General features: G+C 40.0%; 1 protein-coding gene and 1 long non-coding RNA gene across 4 annotated transcripts in view; both read left to right on the top strand.

Annotated features, from left to right (window-relative positions):
- LOC143647079 (uncharacterized) overlaps window positions 1-27,648 on the top strand; it is a 100,765-nt gene that overhangs the window by 67,252 nt on the left and 5,865 nt on the right. Inside the window, exon 9 of one of the 3 annotated variants that reach the window (XR_013157822.1) lies at window positions 9,136-9,624. The exons of the other annotated variants lie outside the window; for them this stretch is intronic. This is a non-coding gene — a long non-coding RNA (uncharacterized LOC143647079). Of the gene's footprint in view, window positions 1-9,135; window positions 9,625-27,648 lie in introns of those variants that run through there. 3 annotated transcript variants of the gene reach the window in all.
- LOC143647077 (ubiquitin carboxyl-terminal hydrolase 10-like) lies at window positions 94-5,261 on the top strand. The gene is made up of 2 exons (XM_077116702.1): window positions 94-2,081; window positions 2,144-5,261. The coding sequence occupies exons 1-2, from the start codon at window positions 1,948-1,950 to the stop codon at window positions 4,536-4,538; spliced, it is 2,529 nt and encodes an 842-aa protein (XP_076972817.1). The 5' UTR covers window positions 94-1,947; the 3' UTR covers window positions 4,539-5,261.

Raw genomic sequence — 27,648 nt, 5'->3', positions numbered from 1 at the left:
TTTCTAGTTTACAGTTTTAAGGCCGAGAAAATGTCGTCTATAGAACTGTCCCATCAGGCATCCAGGGAAAGATACCTTGGTTCGAGAAGGCCTATGAAGTTCAGGGTCTCTCTCTTTCTCTCATGTGCCATGAGAAGGCACATGGCAAACACAGTCAGGGTTTCTCTCTCATATGGAAAGGCACATGGTGAACATGGTCAGGGTTCCTCTCTCATCTGGAAGGGCACATGGCAAACGTGGTATCATCTGCTAGCTTCTTCTGGCATCCTGTTTCATGAAGCTCCCCGGGATGCATTTTCCTTCATCTCCAAAGGTCACTGGCTGGTGGAGTCTGCTTCTCATGGCTATGTCATTCTACTTTACTCTCTCCGAATCTCTCCTTTTCTAAAATGTTCCCTCTTTTATAGGACTCCAGTAGCTAATCAAGATCCACCCAATCCAGTTTAACAACCACTCTTGATTAAATCACATCTCCAGGAAGATGATCTAATTACAGTTTCAAATATTCAATGCTGAATAGGGATTAGAAGAAACAGCTGCCTTTACAAAATGGGATTAGGATTAAAACATGGCTTTTCTAGGGTGCATACATCCTTTCCAACCAGCACAGTGGATCATGAAAATGACAAACCAGGGCATTATGTGGACATACTCCCCTATGGACAAGGGTCCCCAGGACAGTGATTGGATGGTTTCCTTGGGTTACACACAAGAGAGATACCAAACTCCATAATGGGTCATTAGAGGAAGAGATGATGGGCACCTATCTATACCTGGGGTATAAGAGATTCCACGTGGAGACATCCCCCCAATTACCCAGAATTCACAGCCTTCAATTATCTCAAAAATTCCCCCAGTCCTTCCTCATGCAACAAGTTAAAGCATACAATCTCTGTCAAACCTAAGCCACCTCAATTGGCATCTATAATTGATGTTCTAATAATACTCATAAGTATACAGATGCTAAGTGGCTGACAGATGGTCACATGTAAGGTCAGTAGGCTTGGAGCACAAGCAATTTGCTTGCAAATTTTCTACTTGATCTGAAGTGTAGGAAAGCCACCCAAAGTTCCTCAAGGAACAGTGACCTCAACACTAACAAAATCAAAGTAGGACTGCCCATTTTTGGGAAGGTTTAGTCTTGGGCCTCCATCCAAAAAAGATATTCCCAACCCAGTCAGTATTCATGACTCCAGAGTTCCTGGTCTGGAACCTGAAAGGAAAGAGTGAGTGAAGATGCTCCCACCACACATGGTGGGCAGCTGAGGCAGCCACCAGAAAAGAACATGTCTAGAGGACAGACTTTTTTCACTAGACTTTCAGCGGAGGACAAAGTTCAAAAGTCCCATGGATCCCTTAAACAAAATGCAGAAGATGGGCAGGTACTGGATGCAATCAGCAGTTAGTTGGACCAGAACAATAAATTCAGTCTTTTGGGCATGGGTGGCATGTAATTCTAGCTAGAGGACTTTGGTTAGTGGAGGCCAGAGGAGTGCAGATGCTACAGTAGGTTCTCAGTGGGGTTCATCTGGAGAAGATATCTGCACCTCCATGGCTTTCAAAAGCATTGCATGCAATATATCAAAGAGGCTTCAGCTTTCAAAATGTGTGAAGAACAATGTGGAAGACCAGAGCAAGGGACCATAGAACCTAGCTGCTAGATAAACCACTCACCTGAGCAACTACACGCTCTGGACTGGTATGTTTTCCCTGACTCTACTCCTCTCTCCAACCTTTCTCCATCTCTTCCTGTTTTTTTGGATATTGGAGTTGGTTCTTGAGAAATAAATTGAAAATTTATTAATTTTTTAAATAAATTTGTTTATTTAAGGCTGGCTATAGCAAGTGAGTTAGCAACTGTTCTACTTTGCTAGCTGCTGGAATGCAATATACCAGAAACAGAATGGCTTTAATAAGTTGCTAGTTTACAGTTCTAAGCCCGAGAAAATGTCCCAATTAAAACAAATGTATAGCAGGCGAGAAGATGGCGGCGGTGGGGGAGGCAGCGTGAGGAGTCCGGAGGAGCACAGAGCCCCATTGAAACGGGCCGCCATGGCCCTCCACAACCCGCAGATGAATAAGTTTAGAACCAGAGAGTTTGTGATTTGTCTGAAGTCAACACAGCTGATAAGAGAATCATCAGGAAGTTAAAAAACAAAGAGTATATTTTTGGAGATTTTAACCCTGATGAGTTCAATCAGTTCTTTGTGACTCCTCGCTCTTCAGTTGAGCTTCCTCCATACAATGGGACAGTTTTGTGTGGTACACAGGCTACAGATGAACTACCTGATGGACAAGAATATCAGAGAATTGAGTTTGGTGTTAATGAAGTAATAGAGCCCAATGATGCTTTGTCGAGAACCCCCAACTACAGTATTTCAAGCACATTGAATCCTCAAGCCCCTGAATTTATTCTTGGTTGCACACCTTCCAAGAAGACCTCTGATGACATAGATAAAGAAGCAAACTATAGCTCCATAGAATGCCAGTACCCAGACTCTACCCTTGTCTTGGATAGCAGTTCACATGTGGAAGCTAAAGTTTCAGAAAATGATGGCGTCTCAGGTGGTCTTGGACAGAGGGAGCATAAGAAGAAAAAACGGCCACCTGGCTATTACAGTTACTTGAAGGATGGCGGTGACGTGGGTATCCCCACAGAAGCCCTGGTCAACGGGCATGCTGGGTCAGCAGTACTGAATAGTGTAAGCCCAGAGGATGACGAATTTATGGGTGAATTACCACCATCTGCCACACCTAGGATTTGTAACAGCCCTCAGAGCTCTATGGACCTCGTCAGTGACACTGTGCCTGATGGCTCTTTCCCCAGAGTACTCGACAGCAATGCCAGGACTGCAGGGCAGCCTGAGGCGTGCCACCTGACTGACTTCAAGCAGTCATGCCTCCCTGCAGAGGCTGGCAGAGACAGCCTGGTAAGGACAGCTGTGGCTCAGCCTTGTGTTGGTACTGATACTACTGAAACCCTTGGTGTTGCTAATGGACAAATACTTGAATCCTTGGATGAGGGCTCGGATGCCAATGGGGTGGAGTTGCACCTGCTGGAGAGCATGGACTCAGACCCAGCTAAACCTGAGAGTGCTTCACCGCCTGCTGACCCCATGGCCTCGGTAGCAGGCTCCCTTCCTCTCAGCCAGCCTGCTAAGTCATGGGATAGTCTTTTTCATGATTCTAAGCCCTCTTCTTCCTCACCTGTGGCTTATGTGGAAGCTAAATATTCCCCTCCTGCCACATCTCCCCTGGTCTCTGAAAAACAGGTCGAAGTCAAAGAAGGACTTGTTCCAGTTTCAGAGGATCCTGTAGCCATAAAGATCGCAGAATTACTGGAGAATGTGACCCTAATACATAAACCAGTGTCATTGCAACCCCGTGGACTGATCAATAAAGGCAACTGGTGCTACATCAATGCTACGCTGCAGGCATTGGTTGCTTGCCCTCCGATGTATCATCTGATGAAGTTCATTCCTCTGTATTCAAAAGTACAACAGCCTTGTACGTCAACCCCCATGATAGATAGCTTTGTTCGACTAATGAATGAGTTTACTAATATGCCGGTACCTCCAAAACCCAGACAAGTTCTTGGGGATAAAATCGTGAGGGACATCCGCCCTGGAACTGCCTTTGAACCCACATATATTTATAGACTCCTGACAGTTATCAAGTCGAGCCTGTCTGAAAAGGGCCGACAGGAAGATGCTGAGGAATACTTAGGTTTCATCCTAAATGAACTTCATGAGGAGATGCTGAACCTGAAGAAACTTCTCTCACCAAATAATGAAAAGCTTAATGTTTCCAACGGACCCAAAAGCCTCTTGGTCAATGAAGATGAGCAGGAAGAATCAGGTGAAGGAAGCGAGGACAGATGGGAGCAAGTGGGCCCCAGGAACAAAACCTCAGTCACTCGCCAGGCGGATTTTGTTCAGACCCCAATCACTGGCGTTTTTGGTGGACACATCAGGTCTGTGGTTTACCAGCAGAGTTCAAAAGAATCTGCCACTTTGCAGCCATTTTTCACGTTGCAGTTGGATATCCAGTCTGACAAAATACGTACGGTCCAGGATGCATTGGAAAGCTTAGTGGCAAGAGAATCTGTCCAAGGTTATACCACAAAAACCAAACAAGAGGTTGAGATAAGTCGAAGAGTGACTCTGGAAAAACTCCCTCCTGTTCTTGTGCTATACCTTAAACGATTCGTTTATGAGAAGACTGGTGGATGTCAGAAGCTTATAAAAAATATTGAATATCCTGTGGACTTGGAAATTAGTAAAGAATTGCTTTCTCCAGGGGTTAAAAATAAGAATTTTAAATGCCACCGAACCTACAGGCTCTTTGCAGTGGTCTATCACCACGGCAACAGTGCGACGGGTGGTCATTACACCACAGACGTCTTCCAGATTGGCCTGAATGGCTGGCTGCGCATTGATGACCAGACTGTCAAGGTGATCAGCCAGTACCAGGTGGTGAAGCCAGCCACCGAGCGCACAGCCTACCTCCTGTACTACCGCCGTGTGGACCTGCTGTAGCCCAGCCTGGGTGTGTGTGCCAGACGCCCGCTTGTACAACGCCAATGCTCACTAACTTTCTTCCTCTCTTTAATGGCTCTTTAGAGAGAATCTTTTTCTCCCTTTTGCAAAAATGAGCTAGAATGGAAAAGAGGCTCCTTGGGCTTTGTGTGCAACGTAGTTTATGTTGACTTTTAATGTCCAAATCAGAATCGTTTGGTTGAAACAGACTGTCGCTTGATTTAAGAAAATACACAAAAACATATTTCTGAAATAATGCCAATTCCTAAAAAGGGGGAATTTGCATTTGATTCCAAGTCTAATTGCTTAGTAGAATAAATCCTGCACCAGCAACAACACTTGTAAATTTGTGAAAATGAATTTTATCTTTCCTTAAAAAATAAAATTTTTTAATCCGTCACTTTCCTTCTCCCCCACCCTTTAGTTTTTGATAAATGATACAAATGAGCCAGTTATCAGAGGAGAAATAGTTCTTACTTCAAAATAAATAAGTAAATAAATTAATGCAAAAAATAAGTTGCTGGTTCTAGCAAGATAATACATTTTAATAATTGTGCGATGAAAAACTGCTTATGTACACATTGCAGATCAAATACTTGGATTTAAGATGTTAGTCTACCTAGATGGGTGGTTGTTAACTTTATTGCCATTCAGAGATTTCAAATTGCGCTCATGCTTCTTCTGTGTACACATAATGAAAAATGAAGATGGATATTTCCTTAAGTCTGCTCTGTTTGATTCTGCTCTCTGCTCTTCTCTAATGCTGCATCTCTAATTGTACACAGTTCAGTGATATCTAGGAGTATAAAGTTGTCACCCATCAATAAAAATCACAAAGTTGGTTTAAAAAAAAAAAAAAAAAAACAAATGTATAGAAGTATCCAATCTAAGGCATCCAGGGAAAGGTACTTTGGTTCAAGTAGGTCAATGAAGTTCAGGGCTTCTTTCTCAAGTGGAAGGGCACATGGCAAACACAGTCACAGCTTCTCACTCATCTGGAAAGGCACATGGCGAACATGGTCAGGGTTCCTCTCTCATCTGGAAGGGCACATGGTGAACACAGCATCATCTGCTAGCTTCTTCTCCTGGCTTCCTGTTTCATGAAGCTCCCCGGGAAGTGTTTTCCTTCTTTATCTCCAAAGGTCGCTGCCTGGTGGACTCTGCTTCATGGTGCTACAGCATTCTCTGCTCTTTCCAAATCTCTTTCTTTCTCCAAAATGTTTCCTCTTTTATAGGACTTTAGAAACTTATCAAGACCCACCCAAATGGGTGGAGACATTTTATCACCTAATCCAGTTTAACAACCACTCTTGATTAAATCACATCTCCAGGGAGATGATCTGATTGCAGTTTCAAGCATACAATGCCGAATAGGGATTAGAAGAAATGGTTGCCTTTACAAAATGGGATTAGGATTAAAACATGGTTTTTCTAGGGTACATACATCATTTCAAACCAGCACAGCAACCATCTCTTACATTTGGCAGAGACCCCATGTTAGGCAGGATCTCAGGAAAACTTCATAGTTATTAGCAAAGAGGCTCAGGTGTGCTCCCATAGAAAGTTGCTGGCACTGAAGCTAGAGGAGGGCTAACAAAAGGTATCTTATATGATTGTTTGGGGACTTTATTGTGCTTCCCCTGGTAAGTCCTTATTTGGAAGATGGGTTGAGTTGGACATCAAAATAATGAGGCTGCTTGTCCTAGTCCAAATTTATCCCCTCCTGGGTCTGATGTTTACAGAGGTTTTGGGTCTCAGTTCTTTTCCTGCCTAGAAATTTCCCATCCTACCCTAAGCCCTAGTCAATTCTTAGGAAGTACAAGAAGGGAAGGGGTGATAGGTCTTTCTCACAAAAGAGGATGTGCAGAGAATTTCCTCCCAACTACGAAAAAAATATTAACAATAAAACAATTCCAGGGTTCACTTTCTGATGCTCCAAGAAGATAGTCAAGACTGTATCTCTGGGGTTTACAGTTAGACTGACTGAGGGTGGAACACTCTTGAGTCCAATGGTGGAGTCCCCCATCATTCCTTCCCATGGTCACTTAGATTTCTGTCCTCACCTCCCTCCTTTCTTTCCAAGTAAATGCTCAAGATGGCCTGTCTGTGACCTCAGAATCCTGGGTTCTGTGCCTCGGCATCTGTGGACTTGTTCTGGTGTGGTCCTGAGCAGGTAGGGCTGGCTGCTGCTCTGGACTGTAGAGATGAGCGTACTCTGCCTCCTTTCACACAGCAAGGCATGTTCTTCCCCAGACTGCTAAGGATGGGTTCTTGTCCTCTGAACAGCCTGTGCCATCATATCCCACAGTCCTCCAGGGTAGAAAGGAGGGGGCTGGCCCAGGCTGGAAGTGGGCTGGTAGCTACAGAGCTGATGGGCTCCTCCAGGCCATCAGGAGTATGCTTGAGCTGCTTCACTTTGTGTTGAGGTGACACTGCCCATTCTCCCTTCCAGAGAGCCTCTGTCAGAAAGTACCTCACCCTACCCTCCTTTTCCCAAGGGTTGCCCTTGGCTGTGATTAATCCAGCTCATTCCACACAGTGACTTCCTTCTACACTCACCCCATTGTCCCCTCTTTCTGCTTCATGTCAGAATCTTCCTTCCACGAGTTGGTACAGCCAAAATGAAGTAACTCCAGCCTGCTTCCCTCAAGACCTTTGTGGGAGTGGGCAGTTGTAGGCACTTAGCTGGCAGCAGCCACTGTATACTTTTTTTAGTTTTCTTCTGTCTTGCTTTTGAGATATTAGGGAGGGGAACCATATACAGAGGTTTTCCCACCCTCACCTGGGCTGTGTAATTTATTTATGAGGGGATAGTTTTTACTTTTAATTGTTTCATTCATGACAAATCCACAACCATTCGACATCATCCCCCTCCCCTGGTACCAAACCAGGACCTGAGGAAGGACAAGTCTTTCAGAATGTGAAGGGGTCCTAGCCAACATCAGCCCTCCAGTTATAATACTGACTCTGGGCATACACTCCCTGCCCTCTCTTCTTCCCCTGTGGAACAGCTCAGATGATATGTCTGCTTGCAAAGCTGTATCCAGTTAGTGGAATTCACCTCACTTGACCATGCTGCAGCTGCAAGGGAGTCTAGGAAGGCAAGTGTCTACAGTTCCACAGGTGCCTCCCTCTATAATAATAAACTAATAAAGTTGGGAAATCCCAAACATATATGAGATTTCAGGTCCTAAGCAGACTAAAAATCACAAGTGCCCCTAAGAAAAATATATCAGATTAGGACCAGTGAATGGCCTATGAATACATAATGAACACAGCATTTTCCTTCTCAGAGTTAGTGTTTCTGATCTGTACTACCAGAAGGAAAGTCTAAAATAAAACCTTAACAGTGTTCCATTTTTTTCATTCTATGAATTAGTCACCAGAGGGAACCATGTTAATTGATATACTAATTGGGTGTTTGTTTTGAAAATGATTGTGATAAGAATGATAAAATTCATATGAAAAGTGTGTTATGTCAGGAGTGCAAGGGGAGGTCAGTGGTAGACTTCTCACTTGCCATGCAGGTGCCCCAGGTTTGACTCCTGGCTCATGCACTCAACCCCCCCCCCCCCAAATCAACAAATTGTGCTGCAATAATGGGATAGTTACATGAAAAAAGAATGAAATGTGATCCCCACTATATACCATGCAAAAAGTATTATATATACCTATATACATGCACGTATAACTAGCAGACACAAACATATACAAATGTATAACTAGCAGCACAAAATAGTATGCACAAACACATATGCGTAGTATATATATATATATATATATATATATATATATATATATATATATAGTATATATATATATAGTGTATATATATATATATATATATATATATATATATATATATATATATAGTATATATATATATATATATACTAGATCCCTAAAGATAACATTTGATACTCTGCCTTTATCTGGGTGTGTTTAGAACTGATTCAACATTGAAGGCTGAAATTTTTTGAGAAATAAAATTCAAGACATTTTTCTCTTAGAACTCAATTATATAAGTGTTCAGGCTTTCTGAATTGTCGAAAGTGTTGATGAGAGTATTGTTCTGTGTGCTTCCTTCTCTGTGTGTATTTCTATGTGAACAAGTTTGTAGATGTGGATTGAATAAATTTTGGAGACTGTAATTGCCATCCTTCATAAACCACAGGAAAGTGACTTTCATGGAGCTCAGATGGCAATCATCTGCTTGCCTATATGAAAATGGCAGTGAACTTTCTGTAAATGAGGGCCTTTTGGAAAGATAGGCATTTGGTTATGTGTAGTCTGTGAAATTATTATTTGTATTGAACAAACAAAGATACTCAGAGACTGGTGACATATAAAATTTTTTGACACTAACTGAGCTTCAAGATTTTAAAAGAAAGTCAAAGGTGAAATTTTTATGGAGCTTTATTATTATTCCTTTGAATTTATAGTGAGAAAACAGAGGAAAGAGTGAGGGGAAGCATAGTGCTTCACTAGGATTTTCATTTTTCCTCTGTTATACCTTAGGAGACTAAAAAAAAAAAAAGATTTTTGTCATCCAACAGAAAATGAGACTTTAAGATTTTGTTTCCTGTGTTCCAAACAGAAAAGAAATATAAGAAAATAAAATTGCAGTTTCTTCCATAAAGAAAAACTCATCATCATCCATGAGGGATTTTTGTGATCAAACCAGCAGTGCTGCTCTACTCCTGTACTTGTTTCTGAAGTCTTAGAAAAATCCGTGCTGGAAATAAACAAGGCCAAACAAAGATTGTCTTTAAAACAGTATTCTTTACTTGAGTGTTGTTTAATAATTAAACTTTTATGCTGAGGAATTTCAACATTAGTGCACACTTAAGTCCATGATATTAAAATGAGAGTTGAACCTCTATTGAGCACCTTTTACAAAATAACAATAAGACCATAAAATTTCAAGCAGGATTAAGGTGTGTTGCAATTTATGTTCAAAGCTATGTTTAAACATGCTTCATTTCATATTTTAATTTCAGGGAGATTATGGTTTGGAACATGGATACAGTGAATGTTTGATGAATTATTTTTTTCTCATTATCAGTCATGCCCTGATGAACCTAGCAAATTTAGAAGACAAGTTCTGTCTTCTAAGACAGATATCAAACCTAGAATACACTATAACACTTATAAGGACACAAATAGTTTTCATTTAGTCAGTCATTAGATAATTTTCCTAGTGTGTGTAGTTTTATGACTGTTTATTAAAAAACCTATCAGCCACCAAAAAGAGTCTGCATTATGTATATGCCAAGACATAAATAATTGCATAATACCTTATCATTTTTACTGCTAATGAGTGGTGTGCTAATCAGGGTTCTCTAGAAAAACAGAACAAATAGGAGAGATCTGTAAATACCAGATTAATAAAGGGGTCTCATACATCCATGGGAATGGAAGAATCCTAATTGTATAGGGCAGGCTGTGAAGCTGGTGACTCCAATGAAGGGTCTAGATGAATGCCTCAGGACTGTCTGAAGAAGCAGTGACTGAATCTCTTCTTCCTTAAAAACCTTCAACTGATTGGATCATCACATTGTGGGAAACGTGTGTTAGTTGATTGCAGATGAACTCAGTCACAGATGCAATCAACTCACTGATGATTCAATTCACCAGCCTCCAGTTCATTAATCAGCCATGAAATATCCTTGCAACAATGGTCAGGCCAGTGCTTGCCTGACACAAAAACTGGGTATAATCACTTGGCCAAGTTGACACCAGAATCAAACTGTCACAGTCCATTCTTTGTCAACTTGGCAGCTATACACTTCTTGAAACATGCTTAATTTCCAAATAGAACAGAATAACAGACATATATTTCACCAAACAATATCAGTTGTCCAGCATGCAACCAGAAATGTACTACATCTCTCCAGACTGTGGTGCAAGTCCTTAGGCAACATTCACTCTTAAACTTCATATCCTATGACTTAAATGCTATAACATGAACAACACAACTTATGTCATATGATAAAAGGGAAACAACATATTTGCTTACATACAAATGCAGACATACTCAAAAGAGGGAAGAAATATTCATACAATCACATTCTTTGTTTCTGTAACTGATCACGTGGTTATAACATATATTTATCACTACCTTCTACTACCCATCCCATGTTCCCTTTACCCTCAGCAAGCACTTCAGCTGGCCATGGTACTTTTCCAGGTGGGGTGACTCAGACCTTCATTCCTGAAGTTTCAGGCCATTGGTAGTCCTGCCTGGATTGAATTGTTGCATTGCAGTCTCCCACTGACAGTCACAGGGCATGGAAGTACTTAGTGACACCCTAGGGGATCTCCTGTATTCTAGGAAAACTCTATTTTGCCTCCATTGTGTAGTTGCAGTCCTATTTCCCCTTGATAGTTCAGGTCAATCACCCCAGACAGAACAGTAATCCTCTTTTGTGCCTGTGGATTCAGTGGCATGAGAAGTCCAAAGTGGACAAGTGGCAGTTTTAACTTCCAGTTCAATGGAATCATTGTGTCCCCTGGCAGGAGCACATTACGTTTGGAACTAAGACCTGTAGACAATCAGAGCATAAAGGTTCAGGGACAGGAAGAGAAAATTATCCTAGTGGATCACTAGGGGTGATAGTGAGTGGTGCCACTCCCATTTCCATGCCTTAATTCCTGGACCCGTGTATTCTGATTATGGGGGAAACAGCACCATGGAGTGGACTTTGAATCAGAGCATACACACTCTCCTGGAGAACATTGAGCCAGCCCTGGAAGGTATTGCTGACACCTAGTTGATACTGTAATTGGGTCTTCAAAAGGTCATTCCACCATTCTATTAACCCAGCTGCCTCTGGATGATAGGGAATATGATCAGATCCAAGAATTCCACGAGCATGTGTCCAGTCCCACAGTTCATTTGCTATGATGTGGGTTCCTTGATCAGAAGCAATGCTTTGAGGAATACCATGATAGTGGATAAGGCATTCCATAAGTCCATATATGGTAGTTTTTCTGGAAGCAGTACATGCAGGGAAGGCAGGGAATGGTCCCATATGAGGGGCTGAGTGTGAGTCTCTGCTGCTGCAGATTGGGCACTCAGCAGTGGCCATAGCCAGGTCACCTTTGTTGAGTGGAAGACCATGTTGCTGAGCCCATGCATATCCTCCATCCCTATCACCATACCCACTTTGTGAGCTCATTGAGCAATGGCAGGACTGGCTAAGAAAAGAGGATGACTTTTATCCACAGGATGGGTCATCTTATCCACTTGATTATTAAAACTTTCCTCTGCTGAAGTCACCTTCTGGTAAGCATTCACAAAGGGCACAAATATCTTCATGTCCTTTGCCCATTCAGAAAGGTTTATCCACATATCTCTTCCCCAGGTCACTTTGTCACCAATTTTCCTATGATGCCCTTTCCAAAGTCCCTGATCATCCACACAAAACAGCAACAGCCCATCAGTCAGTATACAAATACACCTCTGGCCAGATCTTCCAAGCAAAATGAACAACCATGTGTCCTGCTCAAACCTCCACCCACTGGGAGGATTTCCCCTCGCCACTGTCTTATAAGGATATCCCAAAATGGGACTGTAGTGCTACAGCTGTCCACTTCTGGTTGGTCACTACATACCATGCTGAACTATCTGTAAATCAGGCATGAGTTTTCTCTTCCTCAGTCAACTGACTGTAAGTAATTACCCAAGAGGTCATAGTTCTTATCTTGGAGAAATAAAGTAAGGTGGCAAGAGTGGGAGTCATGGACACTTGGGCAACTTCCTTGTATAACTCAATTGTGACTTCAGGACCTGCTTGAGCCCCGTCTCTAATATACCGTTGACATTTTATGGAGTGCTGCTGCACACGTCCAAGTGTATGGCTTGGTGGGTCAGACAACACCGAGCTCATGATAGACAACTCAAGTGTCATGATAACTTAGTTGCCCATGGTTAAGCATTCAGACTCTACTACTAAGGCCCAGTAGCAGGCTAACACCTGTTTCTCAAAAGGAGAATAGTTATCCAATGTGCTGTGCTACATAATCCTAATGGTCTGCATTGTGATTCTCCTTTAGGGGCCTGCCAAAGGCTCCAGACAGCATCCCTATCAGCCACTGAAACTTCCAGCTGGATCATATGGCCTATGTGGAAGAACAACCTGCCCAGCAGCCTGGACATGTCACAGAGACTCCTTGTTCAGGGCCCCATTCAAAACTAGCAGCTTTCTGATCACTCAGTACATGTGTAGGAGTAGAACACCTGAATGAGAAATACGTTGTCTCCAAAATTCAAAGAGGCCAATTAGGCATTGTACTTCTGTTTTGGCCATAGAAGGGACCAGATGCAAGAGATTATCCTTTACCTAAGAAGGTGTATTAATTAAGGTGCTCTAGAGAAACAGAATCAACAGGGAACACTCACAAATATAAAATTTATAAGTGTCTCAAGTGACTGTGGGAACGTAGAGTCCAAAATCCGCATGGCAGGCTGTGAAGCCGATGATTCCAATGGACTCCACAGGAGAGACTCGCCAGCTGAAGCAAGAAGAGAGCCTGTCTTTTCTGAATCCTCCTTAAGAGGCTTCCAGTGATTAGACTGAGCATCACTCATTGCAGAAAACAATCCCCTTGGCTGATTACAAATGGAATCAGCTATGGATGCAGCTGATGTGATCATGATCTAATTCTATGAAACGTCCTCATTGCAACAGACAGGCCAGCACTTACACAACCAGACAAATAGGTACCACAACTTGGTCAAGTTGACACGTGAAGCTGACCATGACAGAAGGGATATCTCAATGTGCCCCACACCACTGGATACCTAGAAAGTTCACTGAGATGGAAGGCCCCTGTATTTTTGCTGGATTTATCTTCCATTCCCTGACAAGCAAATGCCTTACAGTTAAGTCTAGTGTGGATGCTTCTTCTTCCTCATTAGGTCTAATCAGTATGATGTCATCAATATAAGGGATCTATGTGATGTCTTGTGGGAGGGAGAAATGATAAAGGTCCCTGGGGACAAGATTATGACATAGGTCTGGAGAGTTGATATACCCATGTGGCAGGATGGTGAAGACATATTACTGGCCTTGCTAGCTAAATGCAAACTGTTTCTGGTGATCCTTCTTGACAACTATTGAGGAAAAAAATCATTTGCCAGATCAATAGCTGCCTACCAGGTACCAGGCAGTGTTTTGATTTGCCCAAGCAATGATACCACATCTGGGACAGCAGCTGCAATTGGAGTCCCACCTGGTTAAATTTATGATATTCTACTGTCATCCTCCAAGACCCATCTGTTTTCTGCACAGGCCATATAGGAGAGTTGAATGAGGATATGGTGTGAATCACCACCCTTATATCCTTCAAGTCCTTAACACTGACACTAATCTTCAATCCCTCTGGGAATCTGGTATTGCTTCTTATACACTATTTTTGCTAGGTAGGGGAAGTTCTAGTGACCTCCACTTGGTCTACCCTACCATAGTAGCCCTGAGTCCATGAGTCAGAGAACCAATGTGGGAATTCTACCAATTGCTGAGAATGTTGATTGCAATTATGCCTTCTGGAACTGGGAAAATGACCAGAGAATGGGTCCAGGGACCCACTGGACTCACTGTGCAACATAGTGGCTAAAATTCCATTGATCATCTGACCTACATAAGCCCTACTCTGACTGGTGGGCCAGAGTGATGTTTTAGGCCTTCTGATATTAGTATCACTTTGAACCAGTGTCTAATAAACACTGAAATATCTGATCATTTCCTTTTCCCCAATGCACAGTCATTCTGGTAAAAGGCCATTGGTCTCCTTGATGAATGCCAGGAGGAAAGTTAACTGTAAATTTTAGGCAGTGTGAAAGGGTCCTTCCCCAAGTGTACCCACCCCTCCCCTCATTCAAGTTCTATAAATTGTCTCAAGTCTGGGAATTGATAAGGGGCTGAGACTCTCTGTTTTTGTAATTCAAGTTAGACTTTTGTTCACACAACCTGGAATTCTTCTGCTTATGGAGCTCAAACACGAATTTAGTAGACTGCCCATCTATTTTACTTCTGTTTGTCCCACAATTTAATATCCAATACCGGAAGTCTCTTCAAGTCAGATTATTCTGACTGTTGCTTTGAGTTTGCTGTCCATTATGGTGGCCATGCCTTGTCTATGGTGATTAACTGCTGCCACATGGCTTCTGTCAACTAGGGATCCAATAATACCCATTGTGTTTAAGGATTCCAGATCAGTGACAGCAGTTCCCACAGTATTATCTGACCTACAGAGAAGGGCAGCTGCAGAGCTGTTCAGGGATTATGGAGCTAGTCTCAGAATTTATTTCTCCAGGTTCTGGTGAAAGTCCTGTCCTCTGGACATTCCTGAGGTGTGTGAGCAGGTCTTCCATGATAAATCCACTCTAACATTCCAATCTCCCTGAGCCTCTGGATCCCCTCATCTACATCATACCAGGGTAATTGTGGCATCTCAACCTCTGTAATGTTGTCCACCTTTAGAACCATGTTTCAGCCAACCATCCAAACACACAGTGAATGCCTTTTCTAACCCCTTAGGCTACAACATTGAATGCAAGATCTCTGTTTAGAGGATCCATATCAATAAATTCAGCTTGATCCAACTTTATATTCCTTCCACTATTATCCCTCATCCTTAATATCCATTCCCACACATATTCTTCTGATTTCTGCCTGTGTAGATTGGAAAACTCATGCAATTCTTTTGGCATATAGTGTACCTCCTCCTGGGTCACAAACTTTGTACCTCACCTTTTTGGGCCTTTTGGAACCTTAGCCTACTTATAGGCCTTGAAGAAATGTGGGGTGGGGTGGGTCAGTCATGAAAAGAAGTAGAAGAGTCTTTCAAGCCTCTTCACCTCAGGGCATTCCACTGCAGTTTCATCTAGTGAAACAATTAGTTGCTCCAGACAGAGGAGGGAGGGCTGTTTCCACAGGAGAAGTGTTTACAGGGTTAGCAGCACTGAAGTGTTAATCTCATTAGGTGTAAATTGGACAGAAGACTCTTCTGGGGAAGGCTGAAGGTGAGGCAGGGTGGAGGTCAGGAAGATCTTTCCTCAGGGAAGTCCACTATAGGTCTGTCTAGCAGAGGCTCGGCTGATTCCAGGGATTCCATCTCCCCATCATCATCATTATCAATATCATCACCATCTCACATTTCAGGGTCCCATTCTTTTCCCATCAAAGACCTAAATTTAACAGGAGACACCTTGCAAGGCTGAGATTTTAGTTTACATTGTAAATCTGGTTCTTTGCACAATGAGGCTTTGTGTTTGGTTTTCAGAATTCTCAAGTCTGTGACTGCAGGAAATAAGATTTTCTTTCAGGACACACATGGGAACATTTACATCATCCATATAGTATTTAAGGAGCAAATTTGAAGGCTTCAGTTCATCTGTTTCCCTCATTACTGTATCCAGCATATCTAACAACAATCAGCCATTACACCTCTTAATCCCACAAAACTCCATAAAGGTGTCAAAAACATTCTCATCCAGAGCCTTGACTCAAATAAGTGTACAATTAGCAGAATCTGATGGTGATATTTTGAGTATATGTTTTGCCAACTTACCCATAGACTATCAGTGCCATCTTGATTACCAGAAATAGAGACATTGGTACCTCTGAATCTAGTCAGAATAGAAAACTAGCTATTAAAAATAATTTTTAAGATTCTGTTTCTCAAGAACTACTTCCAGTACTAAGCTGTGTTAGGGTTCTCTAGAGAAACAGACCCAATAGGAGAGATCTGTAAATATGAGATTTATAAAGGGGTCTCATGCAACCATGGGAATGGAAGAGTCCTAAATCCATAAGGCAGGCTGTGGAGCTCCAATAAAATGTCTGGACTAACTCCACAGGAGAGGCTTGCTGGCTGAAGAAGCATTAAAAGAGTCTTCTTCCTTAAAAACTCTCAACTATTTAGATCATTTCATTGTGGGATCCATGCCTTAGGTGATCGCAGATGTAATCAGTCACAGATGAAATCAACTGACTGATGATTTAATACACCAGCCTTCTGTTTTTTCAATCAGCCATGAAATATCCCTGCAGCAATCATCAGACCAGTGCTAGCCAGACCCACTTGGCCAAGTGACAAAAGAACCTAACCATCACAAGTGGGAACAGAAAATAATTGACAAGGAGTTGAAATTTTACTCTTAAATCTCAGAATGAAAATGACTATATATCCAGTCATATTTTTAGTAACATCATCAGGTCATACAATGTATTTTTTTTTTTTACAGAAAGAGTAAATGTTTTATTTAGATAAATTAAATAGTTATTATTGTGGCACTCATAATCAAAGCTCAAATCAATTCCTGGAAACCTTGAATTCACTTCCTAACCAGAATTTAAACTGCTTATACATTACCAAAATAGTTGTACAAAAAACAAGGTAGATATATGTTTAAACCAAACGAGTAGGCTAGGCTCATATGACAAACAGTACATGTCCTATCAAGTCTCAGAAATTCCCAAATGTATTCTGGTTTGGATATTAAAGATGGGATCACATCTAGCTAGTGTGGGTAAGTAAGCCAATGAGGTGTTGTTCAAACAAAATCTGTCACTAAAACAATAGCAGGCCAATATGAGTATGAGCCTATCATAGACAAAATCCACAACTGTGCCCAGCAGAGCCAGCCATGAGAGCTCAGGCGTTATGTCCAACAACTGTAAAGTAAGGAAACCCCAATGGAAAGGAAATAGCTGGAAGCAGGTGAATGGTATCCACTCTCCAGGTACACTCTTTTGGTTCTCTTTCCACACTTTCTTTATTTGCCTCCTGATTTATGGGGAGACTATTTAAGTAAACATTATATCAGATAGTACAAGGCAAAAGAATCAAAGGACCTAAAACCAGAGCTTTGGGCAACTTAAGAAAGAAGCAGTAGGAGTTGTCATAGTTAAAATGTAAAAGGGCTTAAAAACAAAACCAAATAAAAATGCCAAGGTTAGCATCACTATTAAATTCAATCTTCCTCCTGTTGCAGGTGAGGCTTGACTACAGTAAAACAGTTCACAGGTTGGGTATGAAAAAGTAACATAAAGATTAAAATCCCAATTTAAATATTGAATAAGAGGCTTATGGGGCTCTTTTCTTAAGCTAGTCAATCTGTTCAACTTGAACAAAGGAGTTCAAAGTGTCTGACTTCTGCCTGGGAGAGATGGTACTTTCTCAGACACTGACAAGTTAAGGTTATCCAACACCAAGATGAACATCAGTCTCAGGGGAAAAAAATAAAATGTTAAAGTGTGCTGGATTGAATCCCTGACTGACAGGGCAACTTGGATAGAAAGTTAAAATGGAAATGAGTGCTATTAAAGGTTATGCTATGAAAGTTTCTTTAGTATCTCCCTGACTTGACCTACAGCAAAGTTAAATTTTGCAGTTTTTTGTCCTTTTGCATTGTCCAAAGTCTGCTTCTAGGAACAACACAGCAAATCCAGACTAAACATACAGGTAAAATTAAGATATTATTTCTTCCAGCCCATGGAATGTCAATGCCAATCCACAAAAGTAGTTAAAGGGAGGAAAAGTATTGCACTGGCTTAGATTTAGGAAACTTGCCGCCATCAAATAAAGACCCCTACTCCAGACTGGTCTGCTGCCATTTGGCATCCTCTGCACACTTTTTCTGGCCTTAGATCAAAGAAAATCACATTGGGCTCTTGATTAATCCCAAGGTAAAAATCTCAATGGATGGAGTTTCTTAAGTCAAAATCAGATGCATAGCTCTCAAATCTCCTGTATTCCAGGCTAAGACAGGTACTGAGGGACTTTCAGTCCTGCCATTCAGAATGGAGATGACATCAGACATGGAAAGAGCTACAGTAGGTGGAGTCAGATAATCTAGCTCAAATAAGGGAATGGGTGGTGTGTGGAAATGCAAAGGGATGCTACTCCTTACCAGATAAGTTTTTATAATCATAAATCCTGAAATGAGAAAAATCCCTAATGAGACATCTTTGGCTCACTAGTTGTTATTGGCTGAGGGTTTAGGGAAAAGGAACCAGAATCTTACTCTACTGAGTCTGCAGTTGGCACTTCCACACACTTTCACCAGCAGAAGCTTTGGACAACCAAATATGAGCAGAAACATCTTTCTCAAAGCTCCAGAAAAGAGCTAAAGGATTGCAGTAATAGAGAGTGCTATATCAGGAAAGGGCATCTTAAAATTGGTAGAATCTTAGGGTATAAGGGTAGTTCAGTGGTAGAATTCTCGCCTGCCATATGGGAGATCTGGGTTCAATTCACAGCTCATGCACTCCCCCCCAAAATCTCCTTGAGCTACAGTAATGGGATACTCACAAGGAAACAGAATGAAATGTGACCCCCACCACACAGCATACAAAATAAATGGTAGGCTCTCATGGTACCCCGATTAGCCCCACCCAATCCCTTCATCTGTTTAGCATGTAATAGATCTATACTCCCAATGTGAGTCCTTGGCCCTGGTAACACATGGAGCAAATTAGCAGTCTTCAACCTACTGGGACCATGTGTGTCTATCCAGTTATCACTGGTGGTGGCCTGAGGAACTGAACCAGGATGCTTGGCATCAGAAAGCCTTCCAGGAACTTGTCCTCCATGTAGAAGCAGGTAACAAATCTCACCTATAAAATGCTACAGAAGAATGGAATGATTTCTAAATGTTGTGTTAGTTAATTTTTTTAATTAAAAAAAATGCTACAGAAAAGCATTCAAGTTGTGGCCTCCCAAGGGAGGGGACTGTCAATTGCAGGACAAACAATGCAATGCCCAGGACTATGAGGAAGCTGTTTCTTAGGAAAAAATGGTACATTTGTATCCACATAAACAGGAATTCCTAAGAGCACACACTCATATCCAAGACAAGATACATGTGTAGAAAGGATAAGGAGACCCCCTAAATTTGGCTTTGAGTTATTCTCTAAACTTAATATATTGTTAAGTTCTGAAAGACAATACTAACAAAGGTCATTCTCAAAACATTGGGAAGAATATTTTCTTTTTTTTTTTTACTTCCTGGCCTTTATGAAAAGTTCTGTCATAACAGTAGCTGGATCCAAAGCTTTAGGAATAAAGACCTCAGTCTCAAATTCTAGTAATAACAGATTAAAATATCAAAATATCCAAGATTCAACAGAAGACTGCAAAGCATACCATGAAAAAGGAAAAAAGGAAGAGGAAAGCATTAGTATACAAAGAATTTTCTTTAAATGGTTTTAAATATGCTCAGTTAGGTAAAGAAGAACATGGACAAGAAATGAAGGAAATCCAAAAAAATGATAGATGACAATAAAGAGAATACCAATGGAGGATGGAAATAATGAACAGGAATCACACAGATCTGAAGAACACAATAACTGATTAAAAATTCCATAGAGAGATTCTAAAACAGATTTGAGCTGGCAGAAAAAAAGAGTTGATGAACTTACTGGTAAAACAATTGAAATCATTCAATTTGAGGAGCATAAGGAAGGAAAAATGAGGAAAAGTGAACAAAGCACAAGGAACCTATGGGATAACATCTCGCACACCAATATATGCATTGGGGAAGTCCCACAAGGAGAAGAAAGAGAAAATTGGGCCAAGAAATAATGGCTGAAAACTACCAATTTTAATGAAAGACATAATATACACATCCAAGATACTCAGTGAACTCCAAAGAAGATGAAACCAAATAGACTTACATTGTGACATTTTATAAACAAACTGATAGATGTAAAGATAAACAGAGAATGCTACTGGAAAACAAATTTAAAATTAAAAACACCATAGAACTCTACAATGAACACCAATGTAAGCTATGGACCATAGTTAATAGTATGATTATGATAATATCATTTAATCCTTTGTAATAAAGGTACCATGCTAATGCAAAATATTACCAATAGCGAAATCTGAACATGTGTTTGAGAGAGGGCATGTGGGAATTCAGTACTTTCTGCAGGATTTTTCTGTCAATCTACAGCTTCCATATTTTAAAAATGTCAGCTAATACTCTATATCTGGCCAAACTGTCTTACATTCCCACATAAAAACAAGGTAAGGGAGTTCAGCACCACAAGATCAGTCCTACATGAGATGCTGGAAAAATTAAAGGATATTTGGGTTTCTTTCAGTTCTTGATGATTATGAATTAAGCCTATAACCACTTGTGCATAGGTTACTATTGTTGCTGTTGTTGTGTAAGTGTGTGTGTGTAGGTTTTTGCATGAACATTGGATTTAACGCCCTTGGGTGAATTCATAGGAACTGTTATTGCTGAACCATATGTTAAATGCATGTTTCATTAATGGGACACATACATTTATCTGACAATCTCACCATTAATGCGCATGAAGTTTCTTGTTGCTCCATATCTTCTCCATTCAAATAATTCACTATTTAATTTAACCATTTTAATAGGTATGTAGTGTTATCTTGTAGTTTTAATTTTTACTTACCTGAGGAGTAAAGACATTAAGTGTGTTCTCACTTGCTTATTTTCCATCTCATTCTCACTTGAAGAAGTGTTTGTTCAGACTTCTTGCCCATTTTTTTCAATCTGGTTGTTCATTAGTTTTTAGTTTTCTGAATATTTTATATTATTGAATTGATGTGTTCATTCATCTCTAAGTATTTTATAATTACTCTCATGATTTTTAAGGAGAGTTTTGTTTAATTTCCACTTATTTCTGAATTTTCCATTTCCTTCTGTTGTTGATTTCCAACTTCATTCCCTTGTACTCAGAAAAAATGCTCTGGATGATTTGAATGTTTAAAATTTATGGAGATGTATTTTGAGGCTTAATATATTACCCATCCATCTGAACTTAAGAAATGGCAGTGTACTGTTGTTGGATCAAGTATTTTATACATGTCTGTTAAATATAGTTGGTTTCTAGTGTTTTTCAAGCCCTCTATTTTTATTTAACCTATTCATCTTCAATTTAGATGATGTAGCCATTATGGTAAGTATTATGTTAAAATCTATAACTATTATTGTAGAAATATCTTTTTCTCCCTTTAATTCTGCCAGTGTTTGCTTCTTGTATTTTGGGGCATGTTATTTGGTGTTAAGTGCTTTTATTGTTCTATCTTCTTGATGAACTGCCCTTTAATCGATATATAATGTTCTTTGACACTAAGTTTTTTTTCATTTTTCTGATCTTTGTTCATATTTTTAAGGTAGTTTTATTGAGACATCCACACCATACAAACCATCTAAGATGTGCAAAACTGGCTCACAGTATCATCACATAGGTGTACATACAACACCATAATTGATTTTAGAACATTTTAATTACTCCATAAAATAAATAAAAATAAAAAAGGAAACTCAAATCCGCCCGTACCTCTTAACCACCCTATTACTGACCCATAGTATTGATGTATTACATTTGTTGGTTGATGAAAAAGTTTAAAATATTATTGTTAATTATATTCCATAGATTGCAATAGGTACACTTTTCCATATTATTATCTACTTATAATAGTAGCATACTTTTTAATATTTGTACAGTTAAGCACAGACATTTTCAGCCACAAATTCACTGTGACATATATTTCCATATTTTAGCTTCCAAGTTTCTTCTCATGACATACATGATTCTAAACTTCCTCTTTGTACCATATTCACACATGATTCAGACCTGTAATTATTCTTACATTAATGTACTGCTGTCACTGTCCATTTTCAAACTTTTAAGTTCAACCAAGTTAAACATTCTACATATATTAAGCAACTGTTCCCCATTCTTTAGCCTCATTTTGTGATGAAAAGAAATGACAGGAGGGTACAGAATTGAAGAGTATTAGTGTTAGGCTTCAGCTAAAGGTTTGGTCACTCTGGTCTGGTAGAAAATTGAAATAAAGCACAAAGAGCCACTGCTAGAGTGGTCATCTTTAATCATCCCCTGTGCTCTGCTCTGATGCTTACAGACCAGTAGTCCCTTATATACCAAATTACCAAAAAAAAAAAAAAGTACCACTTTACCAATAGGTGGCATCATTCATGAGGTAAATGATTGGATACAGGTATGTTACATCATTGGTTACATAACTTATGCTGTATCATGCTTTCCCAGAAATACAGACCCAGATGCACTGAGGGCACCTATCTTAGCTGACTGTTTATAATAAGCAATTTCTTGGGCCCCACACTCCACCTTTTAAATGGTCTGAATTCTAGGGGACACCTTATCCAACAGGGCTACTCCTCAGGCCCATAGGCCACAATAGCAATAAAGTGAACAAAATATTATTAGAAATGTGGACAGACATGCTACAGTTACTATTACCCAATGCCAAGTCCCTGTCATGGAGTTCCACCAGGATCATAAAGGATTCTGTGAGAGGGAGTGAATGGCTAGCATTTCCTCATCAATTTCATGAAAGGCACCTTTAACAGAATTATAATTGTCAAGAATATACATGCAACATTCTATGTGTAACATTGCACAAGTTCTCCCTTGAGTGGTTATCAAGAGATCTAAAGCCCTTCTGTTTTACAAAACCTTTCTTATTTGGATAGTTTTATCCATCAGATAAAAGAGAAATGAAGAGACATTTTGATACACAACTTTGCTTGGCTAGCAATCTTTATAATTACTAATATTAGGGCATTGTATCAGATTTTTTTTTTTGCATGGGCAGGCACCGGGAATCAAACCCAGGTCTATGGCGTGGCAGGTGAGAATTCTGCCACTGAGCCACCATCACACCACCCTGCATGAGATTTTAAAGATGTGGATCACAATGGTAATGGGAAAAAAGGCCAGAATATGATTTTTTAAATAATACTAAATTATAGCTATTTAAATGTTTATTACAACTATGGCATAGAACCAAGAACTGAATATAAACAAAAAATCAGTGCTGATTTAAGCTTGCCCTAAGCTTATGTAATGGGATGTGAAATAGAAAAAGTTAAAACCAAGGGAACTTGGATAAACAATGGACTGTAGTTAATAATAATATATGTATACTTGTTTATTAAATGTACCATGCTGATATATATGACAGGAAACTAGAGCTTGTTTACATGATAAATCTCTGCACTATCATCTTATTTTTTCTGTATATTGGAACATATTTTATGATAAAAATACATTATAACACATTGTTATATTTGTCCTAACACAAACCTTTTGTTAGGATCTAGAGTGTCTTTTTCCATTTTTTTTTTTCTTTCAGGGCTGTCTGGGTTGTTTTTTGCTACAGTCCCACATATGCAAGATTGACTGGTTTTAAGATAGTCAGGAATGAGAAGGGAGCAGGTAGTGGCAGTAAAGGAGTAAGGCTGGCAGCTTAGTCTAGAGAAAGAAAAACAGTCTTTGTCAGGATCATTACTGTTTTGCTAACTAATATATCCCCAATGCCAAGTACATTGCCTGCGCTGTGGCAGATTCCCAACAACTTGTGCTGAATGAGTGAATGAAAGAAGTAATGTAATAGATTATGGAACTTGTTGAGCAATCATATCTATGTATATAATGGGAATATTTAAAACTGTATTGAGAAGAAATAAGGAGATGAGTCACTGGGAACAATTGTGAACTTCCTCATGGAGGATATTCTGGAAAATAAGTGAAATCTTTTTAGTGTCTGAAACATATAAATAAAATCAAAAGTTCAATTGGGAACATTATGGATATTACAGAAATAAAGAGTATTATAAAACAATACTATGAATAACTATATATCAGCAAAATATATAATCTAAACAGAAAAATGTCTAGAAACATACAAGTGCCCCAAACTGCCTCAAGAAAAATAGAAAATCTCAAGACATCTATAGGAAGTGTCTAGTTTTCTAGCTGCCAGAAGGCAATATAGCAGAAATGGAATGGCCTTTAAAAAGGGGAATTTAACAAGTTCCTAGTTTGCAGTTCTAAGGCTGAGAAAATATCCCAATTAAAGCAAGTATATAAAAATGTCCAAATTAAGGCACCAGCAAGAGGTTATCTTCACTCAAGAAAGGCCAGTGAAGTTCAGGGTTTCTCTCTCAACTGGAAAGGCACATGGTGAACATGGCCTCTTGCTTTATGAAGCTCCCACAGAGGCATTCTCCTTAATCTCCAAAGGTTGCTGACTGGTGGACTCTGTAGTTCTCTTATCTCTGCTGCTGTCATCATTCTTGTGACTCTGCTCTGTTGCTCTCCCATAGTTCTCAAAAGGGACTCTCTCCAAAATCAAGACACATATGGAATGGGTGGAGTCACAACTGTCTCTAATCAAAAGTTAAGTCCCACAATCGAGTGAGTTATATCTCCATGGGAACAATCAAAAAGCTCCCAGCCAGCAATATTGAATGAGGATTAAAGGACATGACTTTTCTGGGGTTCACCACAGATTTAAACTGGCACAAATAAAGAGATTGAATCAGTAAACAAAACCAAATGTCCAAGATCAGATGACTTCAGTGGTGAGTTCTAAATATTCAAACAAGAATTACCAAAAGTCCTTCTCAAATTCTTCCAAAAATTGGAAGAGGAGAGGACATTCTTTAACTTAGTCCTTGAGGCTAGCTTTACTCTGATTCCAAAGTCAGATAAAGACAGCATAGGAAAGGAAATTTTGAGACCAAATTCACTTATGAATACAAATGCAAAAATCTTCAACAAAATACTGGCAAACCAAGGTCAGCAGCATATTAAAAGCATTATCTACCATGACAAAAGAGGGTTTATCTCACGAATGCACTGGTGGTACAACTGAGGAAAATCAATCAATGTAATATACTACATTAATGGAATGACAGGAAAAATCAAGATCATTGCAATTGACAAAAAAAAAGCATTTGAGAAAAAATTTAAGACCCTTTCATGATAAAGACAAATAAAAATAGAATTAGAAGGGAATATGTTCAATGTTTAAGGATAGCTCCATAAAACCAATAGATAACATCATAATGGTGTAAGAATGTTTTCCCACTTATGTTGTGTATTAGACAAGAAAGCCTGCTTTTTCCTCTGTTATTCAAATGTGTAGAAGAAATTTGAGCCAAAAAAAGAAATAAAAGGCATCCACATTTAAAAGAAATAACAGTAAAAAAAAAAAAAAGTCTCTTAATGGATGATACAATCCTACATACAGAAAATCCCAAAGAATTCAAAGGAAAACTATTAGTCCTAATTAAATTAATGAGAAAATTTGGGAGATACATTTAAATATACAAAAATCATTTTTTAAATAAAAATAGCATTTATTTTACAAGTGCTTTTCTAAGAAACTTCATTTAATTGAATTACCAATAGTATTTCTATAAATGGGAGATGATAGGTAGGTTACAAAGTACTATCCTTTGAGTTCAGCCATATAGAATTTGAAGTTTCTCTTTTGAAACTTATTTTAAAAACCCAGACTACAGATGTGAACGTGAGAAGGAGAAATATGTCCAGACTCCCAGAGGCCTTTTATGACTCATAGATGGGACACAGATGGATGGACATGGTGTTTCCTTGATTTAGACCCGAAGTCCCAGGGCAGCCATGGCACCTGCAGCACTTCATTTCTGTTTACCCCAAATATCCCAACCTCAACTCCTTATTTTAGGTAAGACAATTTTGACTGTCTTCCTTCCATCTTCAACTAAACAGCCTCACTAAAATCCTCTTCAGCACTTTTTTCTTTATCTTTTGACTATGGTGGAATTCTTTACTTTCAAAAAAAAGCTAATGAACTTTTAAATAACAACCCAATTATAATAAATGTCTTGTAAATACAGAAACAATGATCTCTTCAAGCATCTTCCAGCTCTACCCTTCACCACCAAGACTGATCAGTGTGTTCTCCACAACCAAATGGAATCTGTACACCCTGAGCACTGGTTCCTATCAACATTCACTCACTGGCCTCACCTCAGGATTCCCCTGTTTCCATCACAATTAAAGGTGGTGGGATGAGTCACTCTTGGCAGGTCTCTAGGTGCAGGGCACAAAAAGGCACTAAATATGAGACTTCCAGAGAAATCCTAGAAGTGTGAGATGTAGTTTAGTGAAATAAAATGTGGTAAATTCAGCTGAAAAGAAGGGTGAGTCCGACTCTAAAGGCTCACTTCTGAAGCAACCTTGGGAGACATGTGCTTGAAAATGGCAGGGCCACAGGAGAGATGGAGCCTGGGTCACCCAGTCTTCCCCAGAAGGAGAGACTCCTCCACCCAGTAAGACTTGGATTGAAACAGGACCAAGTGGTTCCACAGGAAATCCATTAAATTTTAAGAATTTGCCAGTCCTAACCTATTTTACTTAAGAGCTTATGATTGACATGTAGGTTTGTAAGTTGAAGCTTTTGGTGAGATGTTGCATTCCTCTGCCCCTGCTTGTTTTATCCAAACAACAAGGAAAAGGAACCTTCAGGGAAGGGAGATCCCTGTAACATTTGTAAGCAGTACCATGCATCCCAAGGGCTGAAGGAAATTCAAGACAGGAGAATAAACCCACCCAGGGATGAGAGCCCAGGAGTCCAGAATTGCCATGGTCCCACCATCAGGCCCCAACATGCTCCTGTGCAGGAAAGGGATAACGGCATGGCACTGACTAATCCTCTACACTTCCTGTAGGCCCAGATGGGGCAGAGAGAGGCCAAAGCTCAAGGACTGGTCTCCCTGGTTGCCATCAGGAATTACCCCTTTCCTTATTTCACAGTACACAAATATCACTTTGTACAGACAGCAGAACAAAATTTGATGACCCTGTTTTACAGAACCTTGCTGGCCTCTCCCCTACTCCTGCCCAAATGACAGTGTGTTCTGGTTGCCAGGCACTTGCTTGCAATGGAGATGGCACATTTCACAGGATTCCAGAGAGTCAATGTAGCTAATAGGATACTGGCACTCAGAGGCAGAGTTGGTGGTGAGCTAATGAATTATGGAGGACCTGCTGATTGCCACCAAACTGTCTCACCAGGTAGTGCTGGAGCACCTTTGTGGTGCTATGTTTATGATGTCTGAAAGCTGGAAACATCTCTGAGGTGTCTTTGGGTTTCCCTCAGAGATCATGATATGTATGGTTACTCTTATAGAAAAGTGTCAAAATTCAGTAAAGAGGGAAAAGGATAGCCTGTGTTGAAGAACACTGCCAAATCCCTGAGAAGATTTGCCATATGACACTAACCTAAGAGGTCCTTGAGT

The sequence above is a fragment of the Tamandua tetradactyla genome, chromosome 9 (genome assembly GCF_023851605.1).
Source record: "Tamandua tetradactyla isolate mTamTet1 chromosome 9, mTamTet1.pri, whole genome shotgun sequence".
NCBI classification, from domain to species: Eukaryota; Metazoa; Chordata; class Mammalia; order Pilosa; family Myrmecophagidae; genus Tamandua; species Tamandua tetradactyla.
The sequence above is the reverse complement of the archived record's forward strand: the minus strand, read 5'-3'. Positions and strand labels throughout refer to the sequence as shown.

What these genes read in the sequence shown, in the direction of transcription:
- LOC143647077 (XM_077116702.1), top strand. Translation starts at nt 1,948, where the DNA reads ATGTCCCAATTAAAACAAATGTATAGCAGGCGAGAAGATGGCGGCGGT. An exon ending in CACAACCCGCAGATGAATAA is followed by an intron (nt 2,082 to 2,143) that starts GTTTAGAACCAG and finishes GAGAATCATCAG; the next exon opens with GAAGTTAAAAAACAAAGAGT.